This window comes from Tiliqua scincoides, chromosome 8 (assembly GCF_035046505.1).
Source record: "Tiliqua scincoides isolate rTilSci1 chromosome 8, rTilSci1.hap2, whole genome shotgun sequence".
Lineage (NCBI taxonomy): Eukaryota > Metazoa > Chordata > Lepidosauria > Squamata > Scincidae > Tiliqua > Tiliqua scincoides.
The window spans coordinates 31,682,302-31,703,487 of NC_089828.1; the positions used below are offsets into that span (position 1 = coordinate 31,682,302).

At 43.8% G+C, this 21,186-nt stretch overlaps 1 protein-coding gene across 3 annotated transcripts in view; it reads left to right on the forward strand.

Moving 5' to 3' along the window:
- The first annotated feature begins 6,558 nt into the window (after positions 1–6,558).
- The window catches only part of UPF1 (UPF1 RNA helicase and ATPase), a 106,968-nt gene continuing 92,340 nt past the window's right edge, over positions 6,559–21,186 (forward strand). For all 3 annotated transcript variants that reach the window (XM_066634752.1, XM_066634751.1, XM_066634753.1), the window contains exons 1-4: positions 6,559–7,079; positions 18,089–18,231; positions 19,854–19,943; positions 20,636–20,803. In XM_066634752.1, coding sequence (XP_066490849.1) covers positions 6,810–7,079; positions 18,089–18,231; positions 19,854–19,943; positions 20,636–20,803 — 671 coding nt within the window. In that variant the 5' untranslated portion in view covers positions 6,559–6,809. The remainder of the gene's footprint in view (positions 7,080–18,088; positions 18,232–19,853; positions 19,944–20,635; positions 20,804–21,186) is intronic.

Consider the following 21,186-nt stretch of genomic DNA (forward strand, 5'->3'; position numbering starts at 1 on the left):
GACAGTTTAGAGTGAATGAAGAAATGGACTTTCAGTGGTATGTGTTGAACTGAAGGGGAGAGAAATATTATCACACAGTATTTGAACTCTTATCAGCTGCGAACACAGCACCTTATGTGGGCAACATAGACAAATTTCTGTTCCCCATTCAAAATTGGGAAATAGAGAGAAGGAACACAAAAGTAGGGAGGAAGACTACAAGGAAATGCCATTCTAGGTGTGCCCCACTTAACAACGGGGATATGTTCTCCAATCCCATTGTTATGTGATAAAGGGCGCAATCCTACCCTGCGCTGGCATGTTTGCGACCCTCCTGGGCCGACACAATGGACTTGCGCTGACCCAAGTCCTCCTCTGGATTGTGCCCTAAGTCATTTGTTGTGTAAACAGACACTCCCTGCCAGACTCTAGCTGACTGCGCAGGTTACTGGAGTACGATTGCCTCTTCTTTGCATTAAGAGCCTCTTTGTTGTGTAAACAGACTCTGCTACAGGTTATGGGAGTCCTGACTGCCTCTTTAAGAGCCTCTTTGTTGTGCTTGGACCACTGTCATATATGTGGTCCGCCTTTAAGCAGAAGGTTAAGCAGCACACCCCTGTGTACGTACTTAAAACTTACATTATGTTTATATACAGTGCATTATCCATATGCTTTATTTGTTTTAAGACATGTCTATTCCACTTTTCCTACCCTTAGGTATCCCAAGGTAGCTCACAACCCCTCCCATAAAGCAGAACACCAAACAAAACACAAATTAAATTAAGAGCAGCACCAAGAAAATTGAAACCCACAAACTAGACTAGATTTCCATCACTATCCATCACTGCAACTACCACCACTGCCAAAAATTGAATGAAACGTCAGATTTTGACAGATCTCTTAAGGAGTATAGTGTATGAGGCCAACCAAACCCCCACAGGAAAGTTGTTCCACAAGGCCAGTGCCAACATTGATAAGGCCCTGCTCCTAGTGGATGCTTGCAGCACCCCCAAAGGCATAAGTACCTGGAGAATACCTGAAATGAAGACCACAGCATATAAGGAGGCACACATGGGAGGAGGCACTCCTTAAAGTTTCCATGTCCCAAACTGGTTGAGGCTTGTCACAGAACTCACTGCTATGCAAAAATTGAGAAGGCAGGTTCCTGACCCAATGAGATCACAATCTAAAAGGACACAAGGAATGGAAGAGAAATGGACGCAGGGAAAGGCTGAAGAAAAATATGCAGTTGTTATACATGCTAATGCAGACTCAGTTATATTCTAGTAACAGCCAGGAATAAGGGTCAAGGAAATCAGCCAAAGACCTGGTGCAATATAAAAGGAAGGAGAAAGGGTGCAGTATCATGAGGATGTTATGAGAGGCAGTTCCAGGCAAGATGGGACAGCATGCGAGAATGGGTGCAGTCATTTTTTGCCTTGTAAACTGTAAACTTTTAAACTTTTTTCCCTTGTAAACTACCACATACACTGGTGTGGCTGTATGAGTAATAATAAGGGTTAAGTACAGCAATGCGTATTATGAGCTAGGGAGCCCCAGTTCAAATCTTGCTTTAACCATACAATCTCTAGTCTTACACAAGCTAATACCTTGCATCATCTCAATTTCATTTCACAGAGCATGGGAATTGGAAGGAGCCTTGGAAATAATCTGGTCCAACTCCCTGTTCAGTTCAGGCCACTGCTACAGCATCCAACAGGTGCTTGAAAACCTCCAGTGAGGGAGAGCCCACAACTACAGAAAGCAGGCTGGTTCAGTGCTGGATGGCTGTTACAGTCAGGAAATTCTTCCTAATTTTTAACAGGGGTGTCCAAACGTTTTGACAGGAGGGCCACATCATCTCTCTGACACTGTCAGGGGCTGGGGGAAAAAAGAATTAATTTAAATTTCAAATTTGAATAAATTTACATAAAAGAATATATTAGAGATAGAACTTCTATGAATGAATGAAGGTCTTGTAATAGCTCAAGGCCTATAAAAGGCCTTGCACAAAGCAAGGCCATTCTTTCTTTTGCTGCTGCTGCTGCATCACAGATGTGAAACAGCAAGCAGTGGAGGGAGCCCTCATCTCACAGCTCATGCAAGAGGTTGAACAGTTGGCCGTCATACTGAGAGCAGTTGCATAAGGCCAGCATGGGCTCCAGCAAGTCTCCAGATAGCCAGAGGCTCATTGGAGACTGGGGGCTCCCTGAGGTCCGGATTGGGAGTCCTCGAGAGCCGCAAGTGGCCCTAGGGCTGGGGTTTGGGCACCCTTGTTTTAGCATAAATCTACTTCCCTGTAGTTTCAACACATTGGTTCTAGTTTTCCCCTCAGAAACCACAGAAAGTAACTCCTCCCCTTCTTCAGCATGACCATCCTTTAGATAGTTAATGACAGTGATCATCATATTTCCCCTTAGTGTCCTGTTCTCCAATCTAATCGTACCAAGCTCCTTTAATCACTCCTCTTAGGATAGTTTCCAGATCCCCTCACCATCTTATTTGCCCTTTTCTGAGCCCACTCCAGTTTATTGCTGTCATTCTTAAAACATGATGCACAAAATTGGACAAAGTATTCCAAAGTCTGACTCATCCATTCCAGGACCCTCCCCTCCCGGTGGAAAATCTGATTTATGTGGATAATTAAACCTGCTGAAAGCTCTCAAAGGACCTCCCGGACATAAATGGAAAGAGTGCTCTGACAGTGATGGGGAACGACAGCTTGCAAGGTGCGGTGAGGCATCCTCCTAAACTTAGTGTTTTGACCCCCCCAGCTATGCTACTGATGCAAGCCACAACGATCTGCTTTCCCTTTGCTCCAGCAAGAAGTAGATCATTACTCTCCTTACTGTGCTCTTCATATACTGCTATCAATCTGCAAGTGCAGTTTTATTGACAGGGATAGCGCAATGTTGCTTCTTTGTGCTGTTCAATAGAACCAGAAGCTCCAAATTTCTGGATTTGGTGATAGCACGTGAGGGTCATGGTCAGGGGGTGTGTGCATGAGTGTGGGTGGTTCTAGGTCATGCCACTTCTGGGGTAATGCAGTAGGTAGTATACTTCCCCCAGGCCCTGTGACCTGGAAAGGATGGAAGAGACCCTGATGGAGGGAGAAGAAGGTGAGAAAAAAAGGAATCGGAAGGATGAGGATGTTCTTGCTTTTTTATATGAGAATCCACGGGATTTGTTTGTTTTTTAGATTTTTTAATATTGTAAATTGTTTTAATGATTGTTTTTAATGTTGTATTTTAAATTGTTTGTAAGCTGTCTTGTGTGCCCTTTGGGCAAAAAGGTGGGGTATAAATTAATAATAATAATAATAATAATAATAATAATAATAATAATAATAATAATGAGAGAGGCAGAGAGTTCCAGCATAGGAATTGGTCTCTGAAGGGCTGGTGAAGGCTAGTGAGAAACTGGTGTAGAATATTCTTGGGAAGGAGTAAATCTAGACCTGGATCTCAGTGGCATAGCTAAGGCATTGCAGGGGGTAGCAGTTGCACTGGGCATCAAGCGTTAGGGGGGCAACAAGCTGAGCTTGACACTAGTGACCAAAATTGTGAAAATCTTGTTATATATGAATAATGCCATCATGTTATATATCATTGGAAATGTAATTTAATGTAGAATGCAATGAAACAAACTGCACTGGAATATCTCTTTTCTAGCAAACGTTATAGCTAATTAAGCAGAAAATGAAAACACAACTGACTTGTGGAACAAAAAGTGAATTTGCTTAAACTCCAAACTGACCTATGAGACTGTTTGAGACCTATGAGACCTATGAGATGTTGTTATGATATAGCATGGAACCAATAACTTTTTATTTATTTGCTTAATTAAATTTGATTTTGTCATGCGGGGGGGGGCTACAAAATGTTCTTTGACTCCAGGTTGCAGATAGATGCCATAGCAATGCCACTGACTGAGCGGAGGCAGCAGAGCAAGTGGGTGGTGAGCTGCTGAGGGGAGGAGGTGGGTTCCTCCCAATTTTCACTTTTTAAAAAGCCTGGGTGTGATGTCACTTCCAGTTGTGACATCACTTCCAGGGCAACATTTTGAGCTTGGCACCAGGCTACACGATCAATAGCTATGCCATTGCTGGATCTGCAATCTGCTGCGGCACAAGCATGCTAAATAAGGTCTGCTGCTGCACCTGTGAGGCCTGCTGCTGAGTTAGCAGCACAGAGGCCAAGTTGAAGACTGGTTTATCATTCCCTTTAGGATCCAATTCTGGTGTCCCACCCCCAGAAGATTGCAAGCTTCCCTTCATACTTACCCAATTTAAACCGTATTTGAACATATTTGCAATGCGTCAATGTGGTTTATGGAGCCTACCAGTATTAGCATAGAGGTTGCTAATCCTGAAGTGCCTTCAGCACTTGTCTCCAGTCTAACTGCACAGGATGCTACTAATTCACCCTCACATTATATGGGTTTAAACCCTTAGATGGGCAGGGACCTGTCTTCTGTTGTAAAGTGCCATACATGTTGATAGTACTGTATATAATAATGATAATAAACAGAAGATGGAGAAATCCTTTATGTCATGCACAGTGTGCAGTGTGATGTAGACTGGGGTGTGGTTGGGAGAGACCAGAGTTCTGGGATCTGTTGCAGCAGGAACAGTGATGTCATCAGCAGGAATGCTTAGGTGTTGCCTTTGAAACTTTTTTTTCTGTTTAAGAATTTATCAGAAAAGAAGTATTGGGTTCAAGAGGAAGCAAACTGTGAATTTTGCCATGTGGCACATGTTACTGTGCAATCCAGAGCTGGTGCTGGGCCTGCGCAAATCCCCCGTACCAGCCCAGGAGTGTTGTGAACGTTCCATAAAGCACTTTTGTGACTCTTCTGAATCTGACTGGTCTGACCCAGAGCCCTGATGCCGGCTGCAGGATTCCAGATCCTGGTGCAGAGCGGGTATGTTTGCATCAGCCTGGGCAGGCCAGCATGGAGTGTGTGTGTATGGGAGAGGATGACGGGAGGGTACAATGGGGTGGGGAGGGGGCGTTTTCAGCAGGGGGCAAGACACTGGGTGGATCAGGCCCAGGAGGGGGGTGGGACTGGCCCGACACTGCAGGCTGAATCCTAACTCCCTCGTGGGATGCACCAGGCTGCTCAGATTTGCACCAGCAATTTCATTAGAACAGGTCCAAGTAGACCTGGAGGGGTGGCTGGGGTGTGACATGGGGTAAGGGGAAAAATATCCCCTTACTCCAAGTTGCATTCCAGGGGGCACCTGCCATGCACTGGATACAGCACTCGGCCTGCCTGTTTCACTGCAAATTAGGATTGGGATGCCTGTAGGCCATCATCTTTCAAAAGGGCTGCCTGAGTCACAGAATGGAGCTGTTTCATTAGTAGAGGTGTGATTTTTCTGTGATAATGAAATAGAAACACATAATAAGGATTTCTTTTTTCATTTTTTGTAAAGAAACAAAAATACCCCAAATTTGCTAAAAAATAAAACACCTCTACATTTTGGTTACTGTAGGCTAGTTGGGATGGACTAGGTGCATGCATGGCTAATAACTGTGGTTGCATCTGCTAACACTATACCACCTATATCTCCTAACTAGTACACTTTTAAAACAATTTTAATTTATAATATGCACCCTTGAAGTAAAAACACTTAATACCACTTTCTGCACTTTTCCGCCTTGGGAAAAAATAAAATCTGAAAAAATTAAAGTGTTTAAGAACACCACTATCCACTAGGCCAGTGTTCTTCAACCTTGAGGTTGCAACCCCAGTGGGGTTGCGAAGCCTCCATTGTGATTGAAGAACACTGAACTATAGCACCACCAAGTAAAGGGGGAGGCATCTAGTTACTCCCCTCAGGTACCAGGAGATTTTGTTCCAGTCCTACTCAGGTTCTGAGCAATTGTGCTCAAATAGCTTTCACTAGCAAGAGCATAAAACACAGATTTATGTGATTTTTGTGTAATGTATTATGCTGAGCGCATGGGTTGTGGGTGCCTCACACGGCGGTAGCACTTTTCAAAGGACTCCAGTGGGGAGGCACTGCCTCACCTGCCTCCCCACCAGCCACACATCCCTGCAATGATGCCATCACCAGTTACTCCCAGTGGTACTCTGAGTAGGTGGCTCATGAGAACAGTTACAACAGAGGGCAAATGCTGAGCAACCCTGGAGTAGAGCAGGTCTGCCACTGACAGCCCTGCCACTCAAAGCCTGCTTTGCCCTGGCAGCCCCCCAGGCTCCCAAAGCTTCCTCAGCACAAGCTTGCCACCAATGAGGAGGCAATCCCATGCCTCCCCCCCTTCCCAGAGCGAACACCTGATTGGTCCGCCGTGGTGAAGGAGCATTCCTTTTCCCCGCCCCTTCCCTAAAGCCAGCATCCTGATTGGCTCTCTGGAGGAAGCGTTCCATCCTTCCTCTTCACTCGCACACACGCAGGGACACGCCTCTCTCGCGCGCGGTTGAGGCTCACTCGCGAGACTTGGACCCACGCGACGAGAGAGAGCGAGAGCGCGTCTCTCCTCGCGCGTGCGTACTAGGAGCGTTCAGTCGCCCAAAACCGTTGTGCGCATGCGCGGCGAGAGAGCACTCCTTTCTTTGCCCCCTCCCACCTCTCTTGTCGCCTCGCGCCACTTGGAGAGACGTTGGGCCGCCCGCTTATTGGCTGAGGGGGCGCGATTGATTCGTTAGCGCTCGGTAGACGGTTGGTTTCGAAAAAAGGGCAAAAATCCCGCGCATGCGCAGAGGCGTTCTCGCGCTCGCTCGCTGAGGGAGGCCTGTAGCCCGCCGCCGGCTCCGTGAGGGGGAAGAGTGAGGGACCCGGAAGCCGCCTCTCCGCCGCCATCATGAGCGTGGAGGCGTACGGGCCGAGCTCGCAGACGCTGACCTTCCTGGACACGGAGGAGGCCGAGCTGCTGGGCGCCGACACGCAGGGCTCCGAGTTCGAGTTCACCGACTTCACCCTCCCCAGCCAAACGCAGACGCCGCCCGGAGGAGGGGGAGCGGGGGGTCCCGGCGCCGCCAGCGCCGCCGTCGCCGGGCAGGGCAACCCCGGGGCGCCGGGCGGAGTGGGAGGGCCGCCCTCCGTCGTCGGCCCCGGGCAGATCGACGCCCAGGTGAGGCGGGAGAGGCGCCATCCACGTGGGGCGGAGGGTGCGCAGGTGGACACTCGAAACAGGTCCACTGCCCCGGGCGCAGGAGCAGGAGCGTGTGGCATGAGGGCTGCAGGCCTGTCCGCGCTTTCCTGCCAGTAAGCCCCATTGGCTATAATGGGGCTGACTTCTGAGTAGACAGGCATCCGGATGGGCTCTGAGGCTCACATCCTAACCACACTTTCCTGCGAGTAAGCCCCATTGGCTATATTGGGAGTTGCTCTAGAGTAGACATGTACAGGGTTGGACTCACTACAATCCGATCCACACTTTCCTGCGAGTAAGCCCCATTGGCTATAATGGGATGTACTTCTGAGTAGATATCCTTAAGATTGGGGTCTTTCCTGGGAGTAAGCCCCATTGGCTATAATGGGGCTTACTTCTGAGTAGACATGTATAGGATTCGGCTGTTAGGCTGCAATCCTATCCACACTGTCCTGGGAGTAAGCCCCATTGAACACAATAGGACTTACTTCTGAGTAGACACGTATAGGATTTTGCCTGAATTTCTTATACAAACTCTGTTTTTAACCACAGAAAAACATATGGTTCCAATGCACACTTTGCAGAGAGAGGGCAAACTGAATTTTGAGGTTTGGAAGGTAAATGTTTTGTGGTGGGACAGGGAGCCAACCTCATTTTCTGTGTAAAGTAGTTTGAGAATTTCATTTAAATGTCTACTAAGTGAGGGCACAATCCTAACCAGGTCTACTCAGAAGTAAGTCCTATTTTGTTCAATGGGGTGAATCAGGAAAGTGTGGTTAGGATTGCAGCCTGAGTGTTTCCAGAAAAACTGCTTATACCACAAAAAAAGTATTTACTATTATAATATAAACTTACTGTTGGGGTTGTGTCTGAGTTCAGGGGACTGTCTGCAAACTATTCTATGGGGACCAAGAGAATAAGAGAATTGCTTGCCACTGCACCATAAAGGCAAGGAGCACACAGGTAATTTTGGGGATGAGCAGTTGGCCTTTCTGAGGCTCTAGACCAGCAATTTCAACTTTTTTCATCTTGCAGCTGACAAGGTACTGACAAGGTACTGAAATTGTCAAGGAACATCATCAGTTTTTTTAATAATTGACAGGGCTCACCATGCTCTGGTGGTGGGCTCATGTCCCCCAATGGTCCTACTAATAAATGACCCTCTCCCAAACTCCTGTGGCACACCTGTGAACCATTTGTTACCACACCAAAGTGTTACAGCACACTGGTTGAAAATTGCTGCTCTAGATACCAGCAGTTGTCTAGAAATGTCCACACCAGTTCTGATTTGAAATGATGTGTACTACCTGTAACCACATTACAAAAGCAGTTCTTCTAGGAAGGGGAAAAAATTATGTACTGAGAAACTACACAAGTACACATCTTACTACAAGGGTGGGCAGTCATGCACTCATGCACATGCATGTCAATATTTATTTAAAAGGTTTATATCCCGCGTTTCGAAGCTTAAAACTTCAGAATCAGATTTGGAATCTGGTAAAAAGCAGTGTTTTGTTCACTGGAGGAGGGAATATTGGGTGCTTGTTAAAATTGTGGGCTATATAACATATTGGATTAAAGGGTGACCTTAATCTAATTAGTATCAGAATAAAATGCCCTTATGCACAAATGTGTATAGATAGTTTTTCTTCTTCAGCGTTTGTCTCGTGTGGTGGTGGGATCCATTTCTCTCTGTTGTAGACTTGGTGTAGACAGGTGATTTTCATGTTGCCGTGCCATGTGTCAAGCCAGGGCTGTTTCAGCCAGCTCTTAGATTTTTTGCCATTGACCTCCAACTGATAGTTGTCCATATAAAATGAATGATGAAACAGATTGTGTTAAAGGCTATTAGTTAGGCATATAGAGGAAGTGTGTGTTTGGATGTTTGCGTAGCTGTTAAGTATGCATACATTATACACATGTAATGTGACTAAAACTGTCTTCTGGATTTGAAAATGAAGGTTGTGAGCGTAAATATAAATCTTAATTGTCAATTCCAATTCCATATATAATTTCTTATAGATAAATGAGGTCTTTTTCTAGGAAAGAGGCAAAAGGTAAACTGGAGAGTGCACGTACATTTTGTACAGTAGAAATATGTTTCAGGGTGCGTGTGCCGAATCATAGTCTTAAAAATGAACGATATAAGATGAAGGAGAAATTTGGTGTATTATCAGGTGGAATAGTCACAACATCAGTTGGATTTAGGGGCAACATATATAACCTCTTGTGGTTGGGCAGCCTTTTAGGGGAGTTGAAGTTATACTGGGCATCTGTCTGTTCACTCACCCTTGTGTGTGTGTGTGAGAGGATATTTGAATTAGGCAGGAAGAATGTATTGGAGGAATGTAGCAGTTGTGCACATGAATCTTCCAAAGTCACTAGTACCCAAACCTTTACTGGCCCACTCTTCACACATTGTTTTCTTGGTTAGGTGCTTAAGAAGGTCCATTTTTCACAGGCTCACTTTCCTAGTTGCCTGAATGCAGCTGCTGCTTGCTGCAGGTGGGCAAACACCTCGCTCCTTACAAACCTAGAACATAGTCATGGTCACATTTTTTTAAAACAGTGTGTTAGAGATGAGGTGTATTTAGATTGGGAGAATAACATTTTTGCGTTAAAGTAACCAGAGAAAGAGGAGGCAAAGGAATATATGGGGGAGCTATACTGTGTAGATAATAAAGCACTTATTGCAGTGGTTCTCAAACGTTTTAGCACCTGGACCCGCTTTTTAGAATGACAATCTGTTGGAACCTTCCAAAAGTGATGTCATGGCCAGAAGTAACATCATCAAGCAGGAAAGTTTTTAATGCCCCATATGACAAAATAAAATTATGTAAGTAAATTAAACCTTTAAAGTATAAGTTTAAAATAAAGAACACTTGTAACCATCCCAAGCAGTAGCTGATCTGTTTAAAAAAAATTCCCTAACATCCCAAAGACTACAATCCTATTCACACTTACCCCAAATAAGCTCCATTGACTAACATTGTTAAAAGCATATCCATAGTAGCTTGTTAAAAGTACAAGTGGACCCTCATTATCCATGAGGGTTCCGTTCCTATACCCCTCATGGATAACAAATCCGTGTGATATCAAATTATGCAAATTTTGGGGTCCGCTGAGCTCTGAATGCATCTAGAGCCTTGCTCCAGTTGCATCTGGAGCTGTTATGAGGTCTGTGGAGGCTGTGTGCAACCTCCAGGGCCTCAGAATGGCCTCTGGAGGTCCCAGAAGGGCACTTCCAGTTTTTGAACCTCAAGGGGCCTCAAAAAGGCCCCCACAAGTGTAGGAAGGTGAAACCGGAAGTTGCTTTCCAAAGCTTTTGAGGGCTTCAGAAAGGCCTCCAGAGGTGCTAGAATTGCCCTTGTGGGACCTCTGGAGGCCATTCTGAGGCCTGTGGAGGCTGCGCGCAGCCTCTACGAACCTGAGAAGATGCTCCAGAGGTGACCAGGGCACAGCTCTGGTTGCCTCCAGAGGCTTCAGGTTGGGCTGAATGTGGCTGAACAGGGGTCCAGAAGACCTGTGTTGAGCTAAATCTGCAGATCAAAAATCCATGGATAAGTAGGCCCAACCTGTACAGATCTGTAATATTTCCCCAAATGCAGTCACAGTCTACGATAGCATCCAGTCTAATATATTAAAAATAAAATACTCATAGAAATGAATGAGGATCCATCTGTAATTGGCTTGCGACTCACCTGGTGGATCCTTACCCACAGTTTGAGAAACACTGACTTATTAAACCATTTTTGCCCACCATTGCATATGCGCAGTAGGGACCAAATGTGTACACCTGTGGGCCAGGCAAAAATGTGTTAAGGGAAGACCTGCCCTCCACTGAAAGACAGTTTGCTGTCAAACCCCATAAGGACTTTAATGCCAAAAGAGTTGTTGTTATGGATGGATTTGTATAGACATAGAAGTTTAACCTCTGAGTAACTAGGTGTGGTCAAGACTGGGGGCAGGGGTGTGTTCACACATAATGAACAAAGCTTTTCCAAACTAGTTCAAGACTAGTAAAAGGAGCTTTCGAATCTCCTGTTTTGGATTTGCCCTATGTTGTAGCATTAGAGTTCTCTGCCTGTCAGCTTTGTAGTCTTTTGGCCAAAACTTCAATTCACATGGTTCCTTCTGCCAGGAAAGTTAATCATCACATGCTGGCTGTGAAAAAAGAGGCAACAGTGTTTGAAACTGGTTTTGTCTCTGGAAATCTCTCAAGGCTAGAATTTTGCTTGGCACAGGTGAATGATTTCACAGTGGTGGCATGGTAACTTTTGAATCAGTTGTTGGTGCATTGCAACTGCTACTTGTTAACCTAGGTCCTTTGAGATTCAGCTTTGATTTCAATTGTGGATTTTAGAAATACTTTCTCAGCCACATAGATTCAGGAAGTACTTCATGCATGAACCTTGCACCATTGTATCTCCTATGCTGATTGGTTGCTATGTGTCACAAAAGAGGCTCTTGAATGAGGAGAGAAACAAGGATGCACTTCTAACAGGCGAGCCCTCAGCAATGTCACTGTTTCTTTTGGCAAAGAATTCTCAAGCATTTTAGTCTCTGGAGCCCTTTAAGCTCCTGAAAGGAATCTCTAGGAGCCCCAAAGCATGGCATGTATAGAGTGGTGCAGCACTGAGCTCAAGTGTTGAATACCAACAGAGAGCCAGAACAGGAGGGAAAGAGGAAGAAGAGCCATGAGCAGGGGAGGTGGAAGGGGCAGACAAAAAATCAGCCAGGGGGCAGATGGTGGTTACTTCTGGTGTGCTTGTGGAGCCCATGAAGGAGTCTCAGGGCGCCTAAACCAAATATTCCCAGTAAAACACAGCAAGAAAGCACTTTGTTGCTTGTAGTCATATTTTGTTAACCAGTTACACCAGTATCAAAAATATTTTGACCTGTTTCAACTGGAGTTTTTCTCTGTAGGAAGTAGCATTTTTCCTCATAGAGGATGATTAAATACTCATGAAAATGTATGCTTGCTTCTTGAAATATCCTGCGTAGGTATCCTTAAAAGCAGTTGCTACCTGGTCAGGTTGTGGGTCATGAAAACTTATTAATGCTAGACTGTCCCCATAATAGCTGGCAATTCAAAGAGACTTTAAAACAATGTTTCCTTCTGTTGCCTCTAGTGTAATTGCCACATGAGTAAAACACCCCTTTTTTCTTTTATTAAGAACAAAGAAAAGAAAAAAGGAAAAAGTAAAAATATTGAAAGTTGTGCGGCAAGTGCAGAGATCTCGATCTTCTTTTCTTTGTTCTACAAAATCATACAACATATTAGCTATCAGATCTTAAACAGTCTGTTATTCAAAACTATATTTTCAACACCAAAGAAAAATGAGAGAAAAATTAAATCCCTTATCTACTCATTGAATCCATAGGTTATTTGACTCATTTTCCCCTTGATGTGCAGGAAGTTCATGAATGGTTTCCAATTTTCCATACAAGTTTTTAATGACTTGCCCTTAAGAAGAATTGTAAGTTTATCCATTTCTGCCAGATCCAGTACCTTTGTTCTAGCCACTGTTCTTCCAGTGCAAGTATCTCTGGAACTATCCAGTATTTGCTACAATATTTTTGTAGCAGCTGTCTTATATAAAAACATAGTCATAGTCTTTCTGAATCAAATCATCCAGTATTCCAAACAAAAAAAAGCTTCTGGTTTCTTTTGTACATTTACCTTAAGTATCAGTTGCATTGCTGGTGTATCAAAATCCATTATTTTTTTTGCTTTTGTACAGATCTATGATAAAACATTTCTTCTTGTCTTTTACACTTTCAGCATCTATTTGGTACATTTTCATACATTTTTGCCATTTTACCTATGAATAAAACTCCCTTTTGAACTGATGTTCCATTCTCGGTTGCCAGTGTTTTTCCTCCATGATAAAGTTTTGCCATTTATTTATATTTTTATATTTGTTTGTTTAACTGAAGCAAATCTAATCAGTTTGGGAAGAGTTAAAACAGCATATCATGAGCCATTTGCATTTTTGTTGCATCTGCAAGTGCTGTATACATGTTCTGTGATTTAGAGGTGTCCAATTTATTTATGGTGGTTGCATTGATGCTTTTGTACAAGCTTAGTAGTGCTCACCCAGCGAGAACTGGCTGTTCCAAAGGGACCTCTGCAACCTAGCCTCTCATAAGTGTAGGTGTTCTTTGTGACCAACACAAAACATGAAATGAGAATTTCTGCTCAAATCACAATTTTTTATATCACAATATAAAACGATATTAAGATCAAAATGTAAAAGCCACTCATTTCACAAAATAAAATCACTTTTGCTTACTTTTGAGGAATCAACAAGTAGTTTTCACTAAGGCAGCAAGTCCCCTGAAGCATTTCTAATGGCAGAGCACTTGAGTAAAAGTATCTGCTAGAGGGTGAGTGCGTGTGTAGCAGCTGGGGGGAAAGAGATGGGAGTAGGTGGGATGCTCAGGTAGGGTACCAGCACTGACTGTGCTGTAATCTGGAGGTGAGGTGATTGAGTTCTAAATTGTGATCTGTGATCAGGTGAATGTGCCCCTGAACCTGATCACTTTCTGTGCCTTTTTTTGCACATTTTATGCCATTGTGGTAAGCAAAGGGGGGATACTGTGATTAAAAAATGCTGCTTGTTTATGTAGTGCTACACTTGGAAGGGTGGAAAACCAATGAATAGTATGTATATATGTTTGTTAATGGTCTAAAACAGGGGTGCCCAAACCCCGGCCCGGGGGCCACTTGCGGCCCTCAAGGCCTCTCAATGCGGCCCTCAGGGAGCCCCCAGTCTCCAATGAGCCTCTGGCCCTCCTGAGATTTGTTGAAGCCCACACTGGCCCAGCGCAACTTCTCTCAGCGTGAGGGCGATTGTTTGACCTCTCGTGTGAGCTGTGGGATGAGAGCTCCCTCCACTGCTTGCTGTTTCGCATCTGTGATGCAGCAGCGGCAGCAAAGGAAAGGCCAACCTTGCTTTGTGCAAGGCCTTTTATAGGCCTTGAGCTATTGCAAGACCTTCATTTATTCATATAAGTTCATCTTTAATATATTCATGTATGTAAACTTATGTAAATTTATTCAAATTTTAAATGTAAAGTGATTCTTTTTTTGCCCCGGCCCCCGACACAGTGTCAGAAAGCTGATGTGGCCCTCCTGCCAAAAACTTTGGACACCCCTGGTCTAAAATGATACAGATTTTACAGTTGAAATGCTTATTGTGCTTATTACACTGTACAATTTGGGCAAGAATTTGGATAAAAACACACAACACCACAATTTGCTAGTTTAATCAAGAAATTTTGTAAAAATTATCAAACCCCCCCCCCCCCCCAAAAAAAACCCCTACTCATAAGTATGGGACTCAAGAGAAATGTGAATAGAAAGCATAGGCAAAAAAAATCTTCAGAGTTTAACTTTAGAGGCATTTTACGGAGCCCTTTCATGGTATTGTTCTTTTGGCTAGACTTGTCAATTCAAAAGATGGTGTTGCGGTGGGAGGTGTTGGAAATTTTTTTCTATCTCTCTATGTCACTTTGGTAGTTCTAATCTTTTATTGAAAACATTCTTGTCAGAATGTCAGTTTTAGCACTCTTGTTTTTAAAAGGAGATGCTTAAGATCCAACTCTGTAAACTGCGAGGAAATCTTTACTTTCACATCTGTTGAGCAGCTATTTGGTTGACATTTTAAACACACTCTGTTCCTTTTGCTCAGAGTTTCTCTGTTGGTTTGTTGTATGCCAATGGATTGCAATATATTTGTCATGCTTTGTATCTAGCATGGCTCTATTCTCTGGAAGGATATATTTTTTATTACTGAAAGTTTATTGAAGCTTGTGGCATACAAAACAGAGAAATGAAGAGAACATGTACTTGAAGGGTTTTAATTAATGCATTTTAATATCATATTGTGTTAGACCGGTTTATAATCTTAGTCAGGATGTTACACATCACAGCTTGGTACAAATTCCTGCACGCCCTAGAGGCTTGCTAGGTTGCTATGACCCAATCACTGTGTTGGACTGAATCAGGATATTGTAGAGAAGAAAACTATAAAGTCACATTAAAATGCCCAGTCTCTGAATTTTGCCACAAAAACTAGAGTGAAAGTTATGTCCCTTTATATAAAGAAGTGTTCCTTTTGGTGTTGAGGGCATGAGCTGGTGGGGAGTTGGGAGCTGTGCTCCTCTCTAAGAGGAAAGTGTGAATAAGTTCTGCGGAACTATGCAAGGGCATGTATGAAGAAGTGTATCCCACTGGTTGATAAGGAATTAATAAGGTGACTCCATGAGAGTCAGGAAGGTTCCATGCCCCCACCTACAAACTGGTAAGAAAGAGAGCCCAGTCTGAAAGATACAGTAAGTTCGTTACAGCCATTTTTTTCTCAGTTCCAAGCAGAAACTCATTACAGGGTAGTTACGTTGGTCTGCAAAACAGTTAACACATGGTTGCTCACTTTTCTTCTTTGTAGACCAGCAGATGCCAAACCCCAGCAGTGGGCTAGGTCTGGCACCTGGAGAAAGCCTTCCTTGTAATGTGCAGCGCTTACCGTTCCATGCTGCTGCCTGTTATCTTTCAAGCCAATCTCGTCAAAGTCTTGCTGGTCAGCTGCTTCCACTGCCTGTTGCCCCGGCAGGCTCTGCATCCTGATTTTGGGTGGAAGCAGCTGTCCAGCACAACTTTCTGGTGAGATTGGCTTGAAACCAAACAGGCAGCAGTGTGGAATGGTAAGCATCATGCATGATGAGGAAGGCTTTTCCTTTCCTTAACACAGCCGTCCCGTGGTTGGGAGACTGCTGTTGTACACTAAAGATAGTGAATTGTGGACCAAATCTAGCCCATTATCTGGTACCCCCCCCCCCCACCTGTTTGACACAGCTGCACAGCAGTATGTGATTTCTGTTCAAGTAGAGAAGGGGACCCAGGGCCAGGATGGAAAAGAATCAATAATAGCTTTTAAAAATGTTTTAATTTTTTAAAACAATAAATAAAAAATTAACTTGCTTTAAAGAGAAACCTGAGTTTAATAGAAGCAAGAATAAGACCTACATTTCACCAAGTTTGACTGTCCATCAAACTCATGAGTTAAATGTTACTTTTCTGTGTAAAAGAGAAACTGTGGAATAATTGAATGACATACCATTTTTATCCCATCTTCCCTGCAAGGAGCTGGTTGATAATCCACTTGGTTGTCTCTCTCCCCCCCCCCCCAATCTATGAAGTGGGTTACACAAAGAGAGAGAGAGAGATTGGTCTAAGATCCCCAGTGAACTTAATGAATGGTGGGTGATTTGAACTTGGGTCTCTATGCTTATAGTCCAGTACTCTATCCACTATCCATCTATCCTGGCTTTTAGCCTTGTCTGAAATTAAACATGATAAATGACACAAAGAGTTGTCTTGATTATTGTTTAGCTCTTTGTCACAGGAGATGGCATCTTGTATCTTACTAAGCTCATTTGACATTCTGTATCTCACTAGGATCCTTCATGAAGCCCATCAGGGTTATCTTTTATTCTTATCACATGCCCTCCAACTACCCAAAGTACTGCAGTATGTTTGGTTCTCAAATAACGTATCCTTGACTCTGCTGACTAAACAGTATGGAGTTCTTTCCATTTTGTGAAATGTTCTGTCCAGTAACAATCATTACTTCTGGAAAGTTCTAGAATAGATTCTTGTTAACAATCCAATCCTTGCAAGTTTGCTTAGAAAGCAAACATGGGACATGCTTTTAAATGAGGTGTGCATAGGTTTGGAAGCTTAGCTTTATGTAAATGATTTTGCATAGTAACCTGTATATTGAAGAAAAGAAGTGGAATTTTGCTGCTTGTCTGGAAACAGACTTAAGTCTGCAGTCTGTTTGGTAACTTTAATCCTTTCACCCTATGAAAGAGGATTTTTAGCCCCTTCTCCTGCAGCGTGAATACCAAGAAGCTTTGGCAGGGTCCCTCCCTTTTTGTGCACCTGATCTGGTTGCTGCTGGGCACAAGACCTGGAGAACAGCTCGGCACATCTGAGATGCTTGAAGGAAAGGCTATGCCCAACTTTGGTTGCTATTCTCACGGGGGGGGGGGGTTGGGTTAGAGAGCCTCATTGTCTATCAGCCTATGGGAGTGAGTCAGTGGACAGAGCCAAAGTTGCCAGCCCTTCACCCCATCAAGAATAATTTCTCAATCAGATGTAGACTAAGCAACTGGAAAAAATCACTTGTTTAGTAGGCAGAAATGCTCCAGTTCTATTGTTGAGTACAAAATAACTGGACTAGTCTCAGAACTTTCTGTTAGATTCTGTAGTTAGCTTTATGCCTTGGATAGATAAAAGAACATCTGAAGTAAAAAGATAAAACCTTGGGCAGCTTGTTCCATCACGGATATGCTTGGTGCAGTGTTTAAAGCGCCTGTACCTTGCTATTTGGAGCCATCTTGCAGGACTTGAATGTCCAGAACTATGTGGTTTTTAAAATATGAGATTATCGATTACAAAATTGGAGACTAAAAACTGGAAAAATGGAAAGACAGCAGGAAGGGGACTAGGGATGAAACCAAAGGAGCTCAACTTATAGGGGGGAAAAAACCTTAAGAAATCTCTTGTTGCTGTCAACTGGGAGATGGGGGGGGGAGAGAGTCCATATAGATGTTCAGTCATAACATTGGCATGCATTCTTATAAATTGCCTATGTCAGGTTTGTAGAACTTCTTGTGGGTTACTAACTTGCAAGGTAGGCCTTCTCAGTCTCTTTTTAAAGAATGGTGGTTGCACATGAGCAGTGCCAACAGGGATTTGGGTGCCCTTCGGGGAGAAAGGCGGAATATAATTTAAATAAATAAATAAATTTTCTGGTGTTTTTTTTCCCCTGCCAGGGCTGGCTGTTTTCTGGTTAAAAAAAATATAATAAAGAGTACAGGTTCATGTTGGATGGATGCTAGCTATGTTTGGGCTGTTTCTCCCATATCCCTTGTTTCTGTTGCTCTTGTTGTATATTTTAAAACCTGCTTCATTTTAGATCAACGGACCTGATGGTATCCTCCAAAATGGGGCAGTGGATGATAATGTGGCTAAGACCAGTCAGCTTCTGGCAGAGCTCAACTTTGAGGAAGATGAGGAAGACACCTATTATACCAAGGACCTTCCTGTGCATGCTTGCAGGTGAGGAGAGGACAGCAGCACTCAGTGCTGGTCATCAAGAAAGAGGAGACTCTGACCATGTAGCCTCTTTTTAAAAAAAATCCTTTTTAAATCCCTTGTGGCACTTTATCCCAGCATCCAGCAGCTTGCTGCTGAGGCCACTTGTGTCCTTGTGTTCAACTTGAGAACAAGGGCCCTGGGTTTACAGACTAGTTGTCTGTCCTGTTAATGTTGGGTTGTAAAATTTGGATTCAGCTGAGCCAGGTTCAACTGTGGGTGCTGTAGAAGTCCCATACCCTGGTCAGATTGGAATTTTCTCTTGCATTTCAACCATGCTAATTTCCCAAAATGCCAGGAAGTAATTACCTATTTCAGTGCTTCTCAATCTTTTAATCACTGCAACCTACTTTGTTGGCCATGGTAGCCTTGCAGCTTCTGAGTAGCATCAGTGCACAACCCCCCAAAAATCTGGATAGCAGTCCAAAGTTTGAGAACCGCTGGTCTATTCTGGAACAGTTGGTTATCATGGTGCACTTGCCACTGTGTGTCTCTTCAGTCTGAAATGTCCCCTGCCAGAAGCCTCTTTGAAGCTGTTGCCTCTGGCCCTCTAGAGCTGTTGATGCAACCATGACATCACAAGTGACACCCACTGCCATTCTCAAACTTAGATGTGTGGGCTCCATGCAGGAATTAGTGGTGGTCACTTTAACCTCTCCTCCACGCTCTCATAAGAACTGCCTTTAGGTGACTGTATAAGAAAGTGGCCTACTGGTAACCTGCTTTAATGAGCGTTGCATATTCTGGAATATCTTCCAGGTGGCAAGAGAGGGCCTCACTGAGGTTTCCTGAGGTTCATCTAGTATAAAAGAGCATGAGTGCATGTATGCTTATATCTTTCATTTCAGCCACGTTTGGCTTTCCAAGCAATTTAGAATTAAAAGTTCATCAGAATAATATACATGTACATGTGTGTGATGTGGGGAGGAGATGGGATAGTTTGAATCTTGCCATTCCAGCTTAATGTTCTTCCCTGCATTTTGAGTTGCCAGTGGTGTTGTTTACTGGAGATGACAATGGAGATAGTGTAGATGTTTTTGGGTTGCTCTCACCCTTAACTTTTGAGCTGCTGATGACTGCTAGCTGCTTGGCCCTGTTCAGTTGCTTCCAGCTTTCCCTCCCATAAGTGCAATCCAGGATACAGCAAACCTGGCAGCACAGATTACCTTCATTGGCACACAAATGCAGCAGTTCAGTTATGGCATGGTCTGTATTGCTTTTGAAATCTTCACCGGACAGCACAGATGGAAATAGAGGAATCTCCGACAAAGCAGCCTAGTCTCTTAAAATGTTACAGCTATTGAAGAGATGAGTCTTTTAACATGCTGGTGTCTGATATATAGTATGTGGAGCTCCTAGTGGTTGAAGATCAGTTTACGCATTGGGAATATGAAACAGAACTGAGATGTTCCCATTTGAGTCTCTTTACAGCTTTGGGAATCATCATAACGCAAAGCAGCAATGCAGCACTCTGTGGTGGTTTCCCGTAGCATTAGAGAGAGGGCTTGGGAAGGCAACCATAGTTGATTCTCCTTCAATGGGCTTTTTGGTTTAACTTAATGTTATCTCTGTGTTCTACTCCTTAGCTACTGTGGCATCCATGACCCAGCTTGCGTGGTCTATTGTAACACCAGCAAGAAGTGGTTCTGCAATGGTCGTGGGAATACATCTGGCAGGTAAACAACCACACAGATGTGGTAGTGGCCTCCATTAAGCTTGGGAACATAAGAGGTTGCCTTACATGAAAATTGGACCACTGAACCACCTAACCCAGTAATGTGCTTGAATTAGCAGGACTTGGGCCAAGATCTTACCTGGCTCCACTACTTGAGATTCCCTTTTAACTGGAAATGTCAAGGAAAAGCTATGACTTTTTGTAAGAACTAAGGCTTCTGTGGACAGAATCACTAAAGGAAAAATTTGTTTTTGGGCTATCAGGCCACGTGCACAAAAAAGGCTAAAAAGATTTTTTCCCCAACGCTTTGCCCCAACTATGTGGGGCCTTATAGAGTAGAAAAAATTATGCTGCCACCTAAAAGCTCAGAGTATCTCTCTTTACTGCCTGATAGTCTAAAACTGAGCAGGTATCCTTGCCAAGAAGCTAGGACTTCCTGTGTCAAAGCCAGTGCTCCACAGTTGAAATGGGCCCACTTTTGTAAGGATTCAACTTTGCTTGAGAACACTTTTCTTGTTAAGGTCTTATATAGAACAGTCTTAAATTATATTCACTTCAGTATTTAACAAGGGCAGCAAGATGAATAAACACATATTCCTGCAACATATTTCCTGGGTTTTGCTTTGAAAGGAAAATTGACCAAAACTGTGCCTGCAGTTAACATTCTACATGCATCCTTCTGTCTTTCATCAGTCACATTGTGAACCATCTCGTGAGAGCCAAGTGCAAGGAAGTGACTCTTCACAAGGATGGACCTCTGGGCGAAACAGTTCTGGAGTGCTACAACTGTGGCTGTCGTAATGTGTTCCTCCTGGGATTCATTCCTGCTAAAGCTGATTCAGTGGTTGTCCTGTTATGCAGGTGAAATAAGCTTTTTTAAAGTTTGTACCATCATGAGTGTGCAACAGTCTTAAGCAGTGGTTCCCAAAGTCTACCTTAGGAGGAGGGAATCACCTAAGTGCTTGTGGGGGCAGGGAGGTTGCAGCAACACAATCCCCAGGAGCATGTTGCTTATGGGGAAAGGGAGGGGGGTTCCTGGCTTACCTGAAGCCAGTGATAGTGTCCAGGGAGTCTTGCAGACTCCTCCACTGGGCTCCCCAAGCCTTGAAAATTTAAAAAATGCATTTGGAAGTCACTTCTGGTTTTGCGAGTGGAAACTGGAAATGGCTTCCAGATGTGTTTTTTTTTTAATCACTGCGTTGCTGCAATCCCCCTTCACCACCCCTTAAGGGGCCAAACCTAAG